This window comes from Notechis scutatus, chromosome 1 (assembly GCF_049901735.1).
Source record: "Notechis scutatus isolate UNSWTSFEM ecotype Mainland chromosome 1, rNotScu1.2, whole genome shotgun sequence".
NCBI classification, from domain to species: Eukaryota; Metazoa; Chordata; class Lepidosauria; order Squamata; family Elapidae; genus Notechis; species Notechis scutatus.
The window spans coordinates 336,873,523-336,888,568 of record NC_142009.1 but is presented as its reverse complement, the minus strand read 5'-3'; the positions used below and the strand labels follow the sequence as shown (position 1 = coordinate 336,888,568).

Here is a 15,046-nt window from a genome sequence, read left to right as displayed (position 1 = left end):
TGGACGATGAATGGCCCCTCCCAAAGGGAATAAAGAGGAATGAAAGGGGAGTGGTGTTTGTAGGAGACAATTAATTCGTTTAATTAGTGTGAAGATTTGTTCCTTGTGCTTGGAAGCTATCAGCCTGGCAACTCTCCAAGCATGATAAAGGTCTGTGGTTCTAAAACACTCTTGAAAGACTGTTTGCCGGGTCTTTGCTGGATGTGAATGAGAAGAATTCACATTAGCTTAATAAAAAGGAGTTGTGTCAGGACGAGGAGTCTGCTTCGAGATTTTGGTGAAGCCTAGGTCAGAACACCGTTCAAGGTTATGACAGCTCTGAAAGAAGCGACTTATGATCGTTTTTCACACTTACGACTGTTGCAACATCCTCGTAGCCACATGATCGAAATTCAGACACTTCAAAATCCAGACTCTTGGCAACTGACTCCTACTTATGATGATCGCAGTCTCCCAGAGTCATGTGATCATTTTTGGGCGGACCTTCTGACAAGCAAAGTCAACGGGGAAGCCAGATTTGCTTAATGACATCAGCAAAAAAACACCTCGTACAATGGGGCAAAGTTACACTTAACAAGTGTCTTGCTTAGCGAAGGAAATTTTAGGCTCTACTGTGGTCGTAAGACGAGGACTACCTGTGGAGCCTTCGTTTTCGAAAGCAGTGTGCCCCTGAGTTACACAACGAGGAGGGATCCAACCTCCACGGTCTCCAGAACCACCTAGCTCCAGAAACCAGAACCCCCGATGATGCTCGAATCCTGCCAAACCCCAAACCGACCCTTGTATTGGCAACACCAGGGAAAATAAGAAGCTAAATTGAAATATTTCCTTTTATTTATTTAACAAACACTATCGTCTTGAGTTCTGAAGAATGTGTGTTGAAAGAGAAAGAAAGAAAGAAAGAAAAAAGAAAGAAAGAAAGAAAGAAAGAAAGAAAGAAAGAAAGAAAGAAAGAAAGAAAGAAAGAAAGAAAGAAAGAAAGAAAGAAAGAAAGAAAGAAGAAAGAACTTTTTTGCTTTACAAATGAAAAAAAACAGGAGGGAGGGAAGAACAAGAAGACGCTGAAGGAAGAGGAGTTAAATTTTTTAAAAAATTAAAACAATCAACAACATATGTACAGACTGGAAAAACTTTGCTGAGCTAAGGAGGGAGAGAGAGAGAGAGAAAGAAAGAGAAAGAGGGAAATAAAACAGAAAAAGGAGGGGGAAAAGTTCTCAGCAGAGCTCAGAAGGAGAAATCAAAAGGAAGAAGTTTTAACGCGCAATTAAATTAAAAATACAAACACCGAGAGAAGGAAAATCCTATGTTCTACTTGGTGGCTGTAGAAGCAATCTATACAAGGAAAAATTCCGTTCAGGCCTTTTTTTTTCTCCTGGGCCGGAACGACAGTGTTGTGGATGCATTTTAAAACAAGAGCAAACATATTGCTTAACTTTTGAGATGTTTTGACTGTTAAAAATATTAGCTGGTGGGAGCCGGGGAAGGGAGGACAACGGAGCAATGGAAAGGGACTGGAAAGTCCGAGGAAGGACCGTTTTTTTGTTTTTCTTTCCTTCATCAGTCTTTCCTCAACTGGACTTTGGGAAGGAAGGAAGGAAAAGAATGGAAGGAGACAAAAAGAGGAAAAGAGAGATAGGGAGGGAAGGAAAAGAATGGAAGGAGATAAAAAGAGGGAGAAAGAGAGAGACAAAAAGAGGGAGGGAGGGAAGGAAGGAAAGGAAGGAAGGGCCTTTAGGCTTGGTATTGCATATCCCAGGGGCTCTTTTAAAATTTCCTCAGGGGGCCTAACTCCATTTTACTGGGGTGTGGGTGGGAGGTAGCTCAAGGCAAGGAGGAAAATTTGCCAGCAAACCAGCAGGCCTTGCAGGATGTCCCCTCTTCATCCTCCACTCTTTACAGCATGCTTTTAAAAAAACACAAAAAAAAACACCCCGGATGCATTACTCCTACCGAAATGCATCTCAAGGGCGGGTTAAAACCAAGGGAGACGATACACAACCTTTCCCCGGGTGTGTGTGTGTGTGTGTGTGTGGAAGTGGAGACAGCCCCCCCACCACCACCACCCAAGGAAACGGGGAAGTTGACTGAACACCGAATTAAAAACAAAGGCCCATTCCAGAACCTATATTGCAGCTGGACAGGAGACAGAGACAGAGAGAGAGGGAGGGAGACAAGTGTGGCATCCTGTAATATCAGACCTGACCCCCCCACCAAAGAAATAAATAAATAAAAAATCTGCTGGAAAAGGGAAGCCAGACCAAAATCGTTGCCCAGTTGAGTTTTGCAAAAGGGGACAAGCTCGTCCATCCTCCGCGTCCTTCTGTTTGGCCCCGTATCACCCTGGGGATCGGGGTCGGGGGGGGGGGGAGAGACACACCCTCTTACTAGAGGAGCCAATGGGGATACCCTTTGTTGGAGGAGGAGGAAGAGGTTCAACGGGTGAGGCTCCCCTCCCTCGCCACCATTTACGATCCGAAGGAAAGTTAAGAGGGGGAGGGAGGGAGGGGTTTCACCAGACCAGGTGGAGAAGGGGAAGGGGCGTCTCTAAAAGGTGCACAAACACACAAGGGGGAGAGACAGACAGACAAGCAGGATGAGACACGCAAGCAAGAATGGGATTCAGCCGGTACGGACTGGTTCGCACGAACCGGTTGTTATGCCGGTTGAATCCCGCTGCTCCACACAAGTATCAAAACAGCTGGAAGTCCAGAGGCAATTTTTTTAAAAAAACAACAACCAAAAGACACTCACCGGCATGCCGTGTTTCTCCCCCCCAAGTCACCCCAGCTCGGCTCCACACCATACGTTTTGCCTTTTTTTTTTTTGTCCGTGACTGACCTACACCTGAATTTTTTTTATTTCTATTTTTCTTTTCTTTTCTTTTTTTTTTTTAACCGAGGTAGTTGGCTAGAAACCAAAACAAAAAACCAAAACAAAACAGAGAGAGAGAGAGAGAGAGAAAGAGAGTGAGAGAGTTCCTCCAACTGGCATTTTTGTCCGGAAGCCCCCCCTCGCTCATCCGTCCTCACCCCAAGATGGCCAACGAGACCATCTCGCCGTAGCCCGGCCAACGGGAGGATGGGCCCGTCCCCCTCTTTTTTTTTAATAACCGCCTTCCAAAACACACCGAGTTATTGCACTTCAAAAGAAAAAAAAAAAAAGAAAGAAAAGAAAAACAAAAGATGACGAGAACAGATTCGTGGTTCGAGCCCCTTCCCTCGTTCGGCGAGACCCGTGTTCCCCACCCCTTCCCTGCAACCTGGTTTCCCAGTCTCCTCTTCTGCCTTTTCCAAACCCCCTCCCCTCCCCAAATGGCTTCTGTTCAACTTAAAATAAACAGCTGCTCGTCGCTATGCTAGAATTCTACGATATTTTCATTAAGAGGCTAAAAGAAAAAAAACCAGAGTTCCAGTCGTTTACACGAGGTTCTTCTCCGGAGGTAAAAAGGGAGACTCTCCAAGAACGATTCGATGCGGAAATATCCGTGGCGGGTTTTTCTCTCCCCTTCCCCTCTTTCTGTCTCCTTTCAGTTCCCCGCCCGCCCCGTTACCTTCCATCCCTAGTATCAGAAAAACCTGGGTATCTCACTGGGTTTTAGAAACTTTTCCAGCTGATTTAAGGATGAGAAAAAGCAACAGCCCTCCAAACGGTCCGGTGGGATTTTTGGAGAGGGGGGAAAGAGAGAGATCAAAAAGAGAGAGAGAGAGAGAGAGAGAGAGAGAGAAAGTGAGGAATGGTTGTCGAACAAGGCCGATGGAACACAAAGAAGAAGAAAAAACCCGAAGAAGACATAAACGTGGACACCCGTGAAAAGTCCTGGAAACTGGCCGGTAGCGGAATCAGTTCCCACCAGCCAGGTTTAACCAGAAAGCAAAGGAGGGTTGGGGAGGAGGACGACAAGGAACGTTTGGGGATAGAGAGAGAGTCGGTGGCCATTCCCAAAGAACTGCGTGCAGGACAGGCGCGCCCTCCCCAACCCCCCTCCCAAACCCAATCACCGTCCAATGGCGGTTCAAAAGCTGAGCCGAAGGCGGAGAGACGAAGAGGCGTTAGGTTGCGAGGTGATGGTGGTCAAGGGGGGATGTCTTTCAGCCATGCATCAGCGCTCATCCAGATGGGTCTGTTTGTTTCCGATTAAAAACGAAGTCATTTTTTTAAACTTGGAATAATCGGGAAGTCCAAGGATGCTTTGGAGGAGGACAAGGTAAAAGGTTGGGTGAGTGGGGGAGACGGGATAAGATACCCCGCCCGCCCCATTTATCTGAGTAAGCACCGAGGAATTCAAGCTTTCCCACGTGGAGGTGACCCGGTGCCGCCGGCAGTCAGCAGGCGGAGGCGAGACCGTTCTTATACAGGCGGGGGATTTTCCTCTTGGGTCCACCACCGTTGTCATCTTCCTCCTCCTCTTCTTCCTCCTCTTCTGAGGACGAGCTGTCCAGTGTCAAGTCGACCACGTCAGCCGGAATCTTACCGTTCTCCACACTGGGGGCGGGAGGGGGCGCCCCGTTGACATCCGATGTGCCCCCTGGGAATGTGCAAGGAAAAAAATAAACATGTATACTTTTGTCATGCCCTTGTTGGAGTCCAATTCTGAGGGGGAGATTGAGCAACTGACAGGGAGTGGGAGTGTGGCTCCTGGGCATTCGGAGGAAGACCCAGGGCCAACGCCCTTCATCCTAGGGCACACAGGGAGGAATGGAGAAGGGAGCAATGTGGGTTATGGAGGGAGAAAAAGGCCCTGATCCCTTTCATTAGTTGCAGCTGGGAGAACAGGATATAAGAAGGGTGTTTGCACACGGTTCCTTGCTGGAAGCAAAGCGTGCATTATCTTTGTCGAGGCTTATCTGGGTTTTGGCGTCCTCCCAACTGTGGGTGCTGCGTTATTCTTTGAAAGTCTGCAATTTATCATCCTGGCCTGCCGACTTAATTACTTCAGTGTTGTTAGTGTTGGTTTTTTATTTCTAATTATCTTTACTTTGAGTTCGGACTGCATTTCTTCCCTTCGTAGACTATTTTTGGAAGAGTTTGATCTCCAGCCGAGGATAACTGGACATTGGGGGCCAAGTTGGAGGCATTAAAGGGAATTTATTCTACTTTTGTGACTTTGTTATTTTTGTGTCACGCCCCGGGTCATCACAACCTTGGCTTAACAACCGTTCGTTTAGTGAGTGTTCAAAGTTACAACGGCACTGACAAAAAAGGGACCCAGGACTGTTTTTCACACATATGACTGCTGTGGCGTATCCATGATCGCAGGATCGAAATTCAGACCTTTGGCAACCGACTCCTATTTGTGATAGTTCCGGTGTCCCGGGGGTGACGTGATCCCCTTTTGCGACCTTCTGACAAGCCAAGTCAGTAGGGGAAGCCAGATTCACTTAACCACTGTGTTACTAACTTCATCACTGCAGTGACTTACTTAACCACTGGGGCGAGCAAGATTGTAAAACGGGGCCAAATTCACTTTAACGAATGCCTCACTTAGCGACAGAAATCTTGGGCTCAATTGTGGTCATAATTCAAGGATTGCCTCTGCCAGTGTTTCTCAACCTTGGCCACTTTCAGACAGGCTGGCTAGGGAATTCTGGGAGTTGAAGTCCACCCATCAGAAAACCATGGCTGACTGGGGAATTCTGGGAGTTGAAATCCCAGAAGTTAAGGAAGACAGTAACAGCCAAAGGTAAAGCTCTTGGCCCACCACAATCTTAAGCCATCTCACTCCCATTTCTCTGTGAAGTTCTCCCAACCACAACCACAGTCAAGAACTCTTAAATCTCTTCCCCGTCTCACCTTGAAGGACAACAGAAGTCATCCATCCGAACGTCCATCCACCCATCCAATCATTCATCTCTCCATCCATGTATCTATCCAGTTACCCATCCATCCAGTTACCCATCCATCCATCCTTCCATCCATCCATCCATCCATCTATCCACCCATCTTTTCATCCAGTTATTTATCCATCCATCCAGTCATTCACCCATCCATCCATCTTTCCATCCACCCATCTTTCCATCCATCCATCCAGTTACATATCAATCCATCCAGTCATCCGTTCATCCTCCACTTCTTCCGCAGGCAGAATAACAAGAGTTGGAAGGGACCTTGGAGGTCTTCTAGTCTAGCCTCCTGCTCAAGCAGAAGACCCTCTACCATTTCAGACAAGGCACTGTCCAATCTCTTCTTGGAAACCTCCAGTGATGGAGTGCCCACCAATTGTTAAGATGGTGGGAATAAATGTCCATGGTACAAGGAGGACTTAAGATTTGGACAAGACCACACAAGTTGGAATCAACTAGGGGAGATGACTTTGGTGGTCCTTTGGCCTTCCCGGTTTGTGTAGAGTCCACAACCACCATCGCTTTGTAGACCCACCTGTGGATCCGCCCACGACGAGTATCGGACACTGAGGGCTGTAGCTCCTCTCCTTCTCTGCTTTGATCGGACGCCAGGAGCCATCCACCAGGTACTCTATCTCATCTGCATCTTCACATTCCTTTAAGATCTTCGATAGGAGCCTACAGAAAGATGGAGAACCCAGCTGGTGATGTCAAGACTCCAGAAGCTCCAGGGCCATATTCTACCTTCCCAGGAATGGCTTCCATCTCAGAGAGGTTTCAGGAAACGGCCAGGACCATACCTGAGAGGCCACCAACCCAAAGCTCACTAGATACCAGAGCATCTGATGGCCGCTCCAACCAAAACCAGGAGCCAACTTAAATTTGAATCAACGATTACAACTTTTAAATTCCTGCAGAAGAATGTTAAAACCTTGGGAAACTTCAAGGACAGATCATTTGAAGTTGTGTGAGATGTGGCGATTCTCGAGGGCAGCGGTCCCCATTCCTTTCTGACCTCAGGAAAGGACCATTTACAAAGTCCTTGTCACCTCACAAATGAGGTGCTCCTGAAATGGGTTGGGAAGACACGCGGCTTGCTGTGACAATATTGGCGGGAGTGTTCTTGATGGTCCCTGGGCTGTTGTAGGTCACCTTTGTGGTCTGATTAATGTCTGAGTTGGTAGTTATCAGTTCCTGGTAAACAATACCCCAATCAAGGAACTACAAACTGCCCAAGGAGCTGCTGATCCAGTTCTACAGAGGAATTACTGAGTCTGTCATCTGCACCTCTATAATTCCCTGGTTTGGTTCTGCAACCCAACAGGACAGACATAGATTTCAGAGAGGAATTAGGACTGCAGAAAAAAACAATTACTACCCACCTGCCTTCAATCGAGGACCTGTATCCTGCACGAGTCAAAAAGAGGGCTGTGAAAATATCTACAGACCCCTCACATCCCGGACATAAACTGTTTCAACTCCTTCCCTCAAAACGACGCTATAGAGCACTGCACACCAAAACAACTACACACAAGAACAGTTTTCCCCCGAAAGCCATCACTCTGCTAAACAAATAATTCCCTCAACACTGTTCAACTATTTACAAAGTGTACACTACTATTACTGTTAATCTTCTCATCACTCCTTATCATCCATTCCCTCCCACTTGTGATTGTAGGACTGTAACTTTGTCGCTTGTATCCTTACAATTTATATTGACTGTTTAATAGTATGATTTGATTGCTGATTGTACCCTGTGACTATGATTAAGTGTTGTACGTTACGATTCTTTATTCTTAAAGAATGTATCTTTTATGTATACTGGAAGTATTTACACCAAGACAAATTCCTTGTGTGTCCAATAACACTTGGCCAATAAACTATTCTATTATCTATCTATCTATCTATCTATCTATCTATCTATCTATCTATCTATCTATCTATCTATCTATCTATCTATCTATCATCTATCTATCTATCTATCTATCTATCTATCTACCTACCTACCTACCTACCTACCTACCTACCTACCTACCTACCTACACAGTCAAACAAACAGCAAACAGCAGCCTAATTATGGAACTACCAATAACACCCATCAACAGCAACAGGGGCAGCCACTTGTATATATGTGTTCTGACCCAAACCTTGTTCCATGGAAACAAACACGAAACAGGTAACAGCAAAACCTTTTAATGATTCTTCACGTATTCCGTTCCTTCCCGGTTCAAAGGCTGTTTCAAACTAATTGTCTCTGATAAGAGCGAGCCTTGCCAAGGTTGTGCAAGGCTGCCAAGAATACTAGATAAAGTTGCCAAGAATTAGTTCAAACCCAAAGAGTCTCCAAACACCAACTAAGAGAGTCCGAATGTTCACAAGGCTTGAGTGCAAAAACTTCTTTGCTTCCTGCAAAGAACTCCGGTATCTCAGCTGGCTTTTATCTCCTCAGGGAGGTGCTATCACCTTGCAGCCTTACTCCCGAGTTGCCCGTGCTGCTGCAGCTGCTCTTTCCTTCGAGCAGCCCTGTGCGCATGCACGCTGGGCACAGGCTCTTCGAGGTCCTCTTCCTCACTGCTGCCAGCCTCCACAATCTCCAAAGGCAGCGTTCCACTCCCTGATGGTCCTGGCCCCATCCCTGCATCACATGCAGGCCCCTCATCCGAGTCCTCGCTCTCCGAGACCTCAGCTATCCGCACCTGCTGCCGGCGAACCACAACAATAAGAGAGCAAACCCCACTCCCTTCTAGCACTGACAATGTTACCCAGTAGGGTCATGAAACGTCTGCAAGAAAACAACTAAGCTCAGAGAGCACCAAGGACCCCACAGTTGTTGTCGTGCTCCTCCTCCGCCTCTCCACAAACCCCACTCCCTTCCAGCACTGATGATGTTACCTAATAGGGTCATGAAACGTTTGCAAGAAAACAACTAAGCTCAGAGAGTGCCAAGGACACACATACCCCCATCCAAGTTTCTTGACCCTCCTGGGATTCCTGTAATGAAGTGTCCTGCATTATGTTGGGAAGTAAACTGACTCAACTAACCCATCGATCATCAGCTGATCATACGTGGCTGGTTTGTCACACACCGGACACATCCACGTGGGTTTCTTCTCGTTCATCTGCAGGTAGAAAACTGCATCGAAGCACTGCAGGTGGGCACACGTTTCCGCCCGACACGGTACCGACAGGCGCATCTTTACCAGCTTCGGAAGAGGGAGGGGAAAAAAAAACTGCATGAGAGCCACAGGCAAAAAATAAAAAAATAAAAATGAATCTAGAATAGAACCTGATCAAATAAAGAATAACGGAGTTGGAAGGGACTTTGGAGGTCTTCTAGTCTAACCCCTTGCTCCAGCAGGAGACGCTATGTCATTCCAGACAAATGGCAGTCCGGTCTCTTCTTAAAAACCTCCAGGGTTGGAGCACCCACAACTTCTAGAGGCAAGCTATTTGGTTGGTTGGCTGGTGGTTTGTGAGTTGGAGGGAGGGATGGAGAGTTGGTTGGTTGGTTGGTGAGAGGGAGGGTTGGATGGATGGATGGAGAGATGGTTGATTAGTGGGAAGGAGGGTTGGTTGGATGGATGGAAAGACAGTTGATTAGTGGGAGGGAGGAGGGTTGGTTGTATAGATGGATGGAGAGATGGTTGATTAGTGGGAGGGAGGGGTTGGTTGGATGGATGGAGAGACAGTTGATTAGTGGGAGGGAGGAGGGTTGGTTGGATGGATGGATGGAGAGATGGTTGGTTGGTTGGTGAGAGGAGGGTTGGATGGATGGATGGATGGAGATGGTTGATTAGTGGGAGGGAGGGAGGATTGGATGGATGGATGGAGAGTTGGTTGATTGGTTGATGAGAGGGAGGGTTGGATGGATGGATGGGGATGGTTGAGATTGGATGGATGATTAGATTGGTTGATGAGGGAGGTTGGATGGATGGATGGATGGAGAGATGGTTGATTAGTGGGAGGGATAGATGGATGGAGAGTTGATTGGTTGATGGTTGGTTGAAGATGGTTGAGTGGAGGAGGAGGGTTGGATGGATGGATGAGATGGTTGAGTGGAGGGAAGGTTGGATGGATGGATGGAGAGATTGAGTGGGAGGGAGGGAGGGTTGGATGGAGAGATGGTTGATTACTGGATGGAGGAAGGTTGGATGGATGGATGGAGAGATGGTTGATTAGTGGGAGGGAGGAGGGTTGGATGGATGGATGGAGAGATGGTTGATTAGTGGGAGGGAGGGAAGGTTGGATGGATGGATGGAGAGATGGTTGATGGAGGGAGGGTTGGATGGATAGATGGGATTAGTGGGAGGGAGGAGGATTGGATGGATGGATGAGATGGTTGATTAGTGGAGGGAGGAGGGTTGGATGGAGAGATGGTTGGATTACTGGATGGAGGGGTTGGATGATGGATGGAGAGATGGTTGATTAGTGGGAGGGAGGAGGGTTGGATGGATGGATGGATGGATGGAGAAGGTTGGATGGATGCTTGGTAGTGGGAGGGGGAGGTTGGATGGATGCTGGAAGATGGTTGATTAGTTGGATGGAGAGTTGGTGGGAGGGAGGAGGTTGGGGTGGATGGGGGGTTGGTTGGATGGATGAAGAATTAGTGGGAGTTGGTGGGAGGGAGGAGGGATGGGTTGGATGGATGAAGAATTAGTGGGGGGAGGGAGTTAGGATGGTTGGTTAGTTGGTTGGTTGTCTGGTTGATTGGCTGATTGGTTTGTTGCTCAAATGGATGGAAGGTTGGTGGGAGGGAGGGGCCGGATGGAGGTTGGTTGGATGGATGGACGAGAGTTGGCTGGTTGATTGGATGGTTGGATGGATGGATTGATAGTTGGTTGCTCGGATGAGGAGGTTGCTTGGTGGGGGAGGGAGGGGGGATGGATGAATGGATGGGTAGATAGTTGGTTGGTTGATTGGATGGATACTTGGTTGCTTGGTTGTTCAAATGGATGGAGAGTTGGTTGGTTGATCGGATGGCTGGATGAAAAGTTGGAGGGAGGGAGTGGTGCAAATGGGGGTTGGTTGGTCGAGTGGCTGGATGGAGAGTTAGTGGGAGGGTGGGAGGAGGGATTGATGGGGGTTGGTTGGATGGATGGATGCATCCATGCACGGATGGATGGAGAGTGGGCTGTTTGCTCAGTTGGTGATTGATTGGATTGGTGGATAGTTGGTTGCTTGGTTGGTCAAAAGGACAGAGAGTTGGTGGGAGGGAGGGGAGGGATGGAGAGATGGTTGGTTGCTTAGTTGGATGGATGGATGGATGGATAGATGAATCTGCTTCCACAAGGGGGTGAAAGTGGTACTTGGTCCTCCGCCCAGTAAGCTGGAGCGGAACTTTAAAAACTGGTTAAGAAGCTCAGAGACTGGATTCAAAGGCTCAAAATTTCACGGGTGCATTTGACACCCAGCAAAATAGGTTCTCGCCGACCAGCCGCTTATGACTGCTGGCTAGAAGATGCGCCATTTAGCTTTTCTGTCCAGAAGTGCCTTTTGTTGAAGTTCTGCCTTGCAGCACAATGCTTACCGGGCATATTAAAGATACTCGGACGCCAGTGGTGGCAATTTCGCTCTCTGGATCCAGCCGCAACTTCTCTTTGACTGCAGAATTGGGGAAGGGGGTCAAAGGGTGTGGAAAAGAAGACAGAATGAGAGCCAAGAAGCAGTCAAGAGCTGAGCTTTGGTGGCCCAAATTCCCTCGAAGATCAGAGATGATGAGGCTCCTTCTTCAAGGTCACCTCTGAGCTGGCCCCATTTGAGGCCACTTGCAAGATTAATCTGAAGGGGCAGTATATGAGGCAGAGAACCTAGAGCCCATCTATTCAGGCAGCTTCTGTTGCAGTTACTCCTTGACTTACGAATTGTTTAGTGACCAACTGAAGTTACAACAGCACTGAAAAAAGCAACTTTACGTTTTAATGTGTGCCAGGATATTCACAGAAAAAGGGGACAATAAAAGTTGTCTCCTCTTCCTTCCCTCCCTTTTTCTTTCCTTCCTTCCTCCCTCCCTCCTTTCCTCTTTGTTTCTTCCTTCCTCTTTATCCTTCCTCCCTTCCTCTCCTCCTTTTCCTTTTCCATTCTTGCCTCTCCTCCCCTTCACTCCCATCTCTCTTTCTCCTTTATTTTTTTTCTCTTTCCTTCCTTTTCTTTTTCTTTCCTTTCTTTTACTTTCTTTCCTTCCTTCCTTTTTTTCTTTCCTTTCTCTCTTTTACTTTCTTTCCTTCTTTCTTTTTTACTCACTCTCTCTCTCTCTCTCTCTCTCCTCTTATCTTATCACCACTTTTCAATTTATGACCATCATAGCGTCCCCATCGTCACACGATCAAAATTCGGACACTTGGCAACTGGTTCGTATTACGACGGTCGCAGAATCATGGGGTCGTGTGATTTCCCTCCACCCCCTCTGGTGACCTTCTGAAAAGCAAAGCCAATGGAGAAACAGTACTTCACAAAAGTACTGCAAATTTTAATAATTGCGGGGTTTCTGATTAACCAACGTGGCAAGAAAAATCCTAGAATGGGGGGCCAAAGTCACTTAACCAATGTCTTGCTTAAGTGCAGAAATGTTGGGCTAGGACGACTGGTAAAACGAAACCAGAACAGAGATTGGATGCAGCTGGTGAGATTCCCCTTGTGATCTCTGCAGCAGCCAGAAGAAGCCTCCCTGGCTTTCTTCAGCAGATCTGGGGTTCATGCTTTCTTCCATTTCCTTGACTGCTGCAGTCAAGGAGATCTTTTTAAAGCAGCGGAGAATTTACTGTACATCGTGTAACTGTCCCCAAACCCTGATGGGCGTTAACTGTGCAGCATCTGTCAAAAAAAGCCAACACAGTTGTAGGATGCATAAACAGAGGGATAGAATCAAGATCATATGAAGTGTTGATATCACTTTATAAGGCCTTGGTAACAAGGCCACACTTGGAATACTGCATCCAGTTTTGGTCGCCACAATGTAAAAAAAGAAGTTGAGATTCTAGAAAGAGTGCAGAGAAGAGCAACCAAGAGGATTAGGGGACTGGAGGCTGAAACATACGAAGAACGGTTGCAGGAACTGAGCATGGCTAGTCTAGGGAAGAGAAGAACTAAGGGTGACACGATAGCAGTGTTCCAGTATCTTAGGGGCTGCCACAAAGAAGAGGGAGTCAAGCTACTCTCCAAAGCATCTGAGGGCAGGAGAAGAAGCAATGGGTAGAAACTAATCAAGGAGAGAAGCAACTTAGAACTAAGGAGGAATTTCCTGACAGAACAATTAATAAGTGGAACAACTTGCTTCCAAAATTTGTAAATGCTACAACACTGGAAGTTTTTAAAAAGATGTTGGATAACCATTTGTTTGAAGTGGTGTAGCGGTGTAGGGTTTCCTGCCTAGGCAGGGGGGTGGACTAGAAGGCCTCCAAGGTCCCTTCTGACTCTGTTAAGCTATGCTATTCTATGCTATTCTATGCTATTTCTATTTCTATTCCATTCCATATACTCTCTCCTCTTCTCTTCTTCCATTCTACATTCCTATTCTATTCTATTCTATTCCATTCCATTCCATTCCATTCCATATACTCTCTTCTCTTCTCTTCTTCCATTCTATATTCCTATTCTATTCTATTCCATTCCATTCCATTCCATTCCATATACTCTCTTCTCTTCTCTCATTCTATATTCCTATTCTATTCTATTCCATTCCATTCCATTCCATATACTCTCTTCTCTTCTCTCATTCTATATTCCTATTCTATTCTATTCCATTCCATTCCATTCCATATACTCTCTTCTCTTCTCTTCTTCCATTCTATATTCCTATTCTATTCTCTTCCATTCCATTTCATTCCATTCTATATACTCTCTTCTCTTCTTCCATTCTATATTCCTATTCTATTCTATTCCATTCCATTCCATTCCATTCCATATACTCTCTTCTCTTCTCTTCTTCCATTCTATATTCCTATTCTATTCTCTTCCATTCCATTTCATTCCATTCTATATACTCTCTTCTCTTCTTCCATTCTATATTCCTATTCTATTCTATTCCATTCCATTCCATTCCATATACTCTCTTCTCTTCTTCCATTCTATATTCCTATTCTATCTCTTCCATTCCATTTCATTCATTCTATATACTTCTTCTCTTCTTCCATTCTATATTCCTATTCTATTCTATTCCATTCCATTCCATTCCATATACTCTCTTCTCTTCTCTTCTTCCATTCTATATTCCTATTCTATTCTCTTCCATTCCATTTCATTCCATTCATATACTCTCTTCTATCTCTCATTCTATATTCCTATTCTATTCTATTCATTCCATTCCATTCCATATATTCTATTCTTCTCTTCTTCCATTCTATATTCCTATTCTATTCTATTCCATTCCATTCCATTCCATTCCATATACTCTCTTCTCTTCTCTTCTTCCATTCTATATTCTATTCTATTCTATTCCATTCCATTCCATTCCATTCCATATACTCTATTCTATTCTATTCTATTCCTATTCTATTCTATTCCATTCCATTCCATTCCATATACTCTCTTCTCTTCTCTTCTTCCATTCTATATTCCTATTCTATTCTATTCCATTCCATTCCATTCCATTCCATATACTCTCTTCTCTCTCTTCTTCCATTCTATATTCCTACTCTATTCTATTCTATTCATTCCATTCTATATACTCCTCTTCTCTTCTCTTTTCCTCTTCTTCAATTCTATATTCCTATTCTATTCTATTCTATTCTATTCTATTCTATTCTATTCTATTCCATATACTCTGTTCTCTTCTTCCATTCTATATTCCTATTCTATTCTATTCCATTCCATTCCACATACTCCCTTCTCTTCTCTTCTTCCATTCTATATTCCTATTCTATTCTATTCTATTCTATTCTATTCTATTCATTCCATTCTATATCTCTCCTCATCTCTTCTCTTCTTCCATTCTATATTCTATACTATTCTATTCTATTCTATTCTATTCTATTCTATTCTATTCTATTCTATTCTATTCTATTCTATTCTATTCATTCCTATTCTTCTCTTCTCTTCTCTTCTCTTCTCTTCTCTTCTCTTCTCTTCTCTTCCCTTCCCTTCCCTTCCCTTCCCTTCCCTTCCCTTCCCTTCCTTCCATTCCATTCTATATACGCTCTTCTCTTATTCCATTCTATATTCCTATTCCTATTCCATTCCATCTTTAGCATGCTGCAAGCCATTTCCCGCAG

General features: G+C 45.4%; 1 protein-coding gene across 2 annotated transcripts in view; it reads right to left on the bottom strand.

Moving 5' to 3' along the window:
* Positions 1-816: 816 nt before the first annotated feature.
* Positions 817-15,046, bottom strand: part of PIAS4 (protein inhibitor of activated STAT 4) — a 51,676-nt gene continuing 37,446 nt past the window's right edge. For both annotated transcript variants that reach the window (XM_026687676.2, XM_026687675.2), the window contains exons 8-11: positions 11,368-11,441; positions 8,883-9,043; positions 6,376-6,518; positions 817-4,525 (exon numbers count right to left, since the gene is read on the bottom strand). In XM_026687676.2, the coding sequence (XP_026543461.2) occupies positions 4,323-4,525; positions 6,376-6,518; positions 8,883-9,043; positions 11,368-11,441 (581 nt within the window). In that variant the 3' untranslated portion in view covers positions 817-4,322. The remainder of the gene's footprint in view (positions 4,526-6,375; positions 6,519-8,882; positions 9,044-11,367; positions 11,442-15,046) is intronic.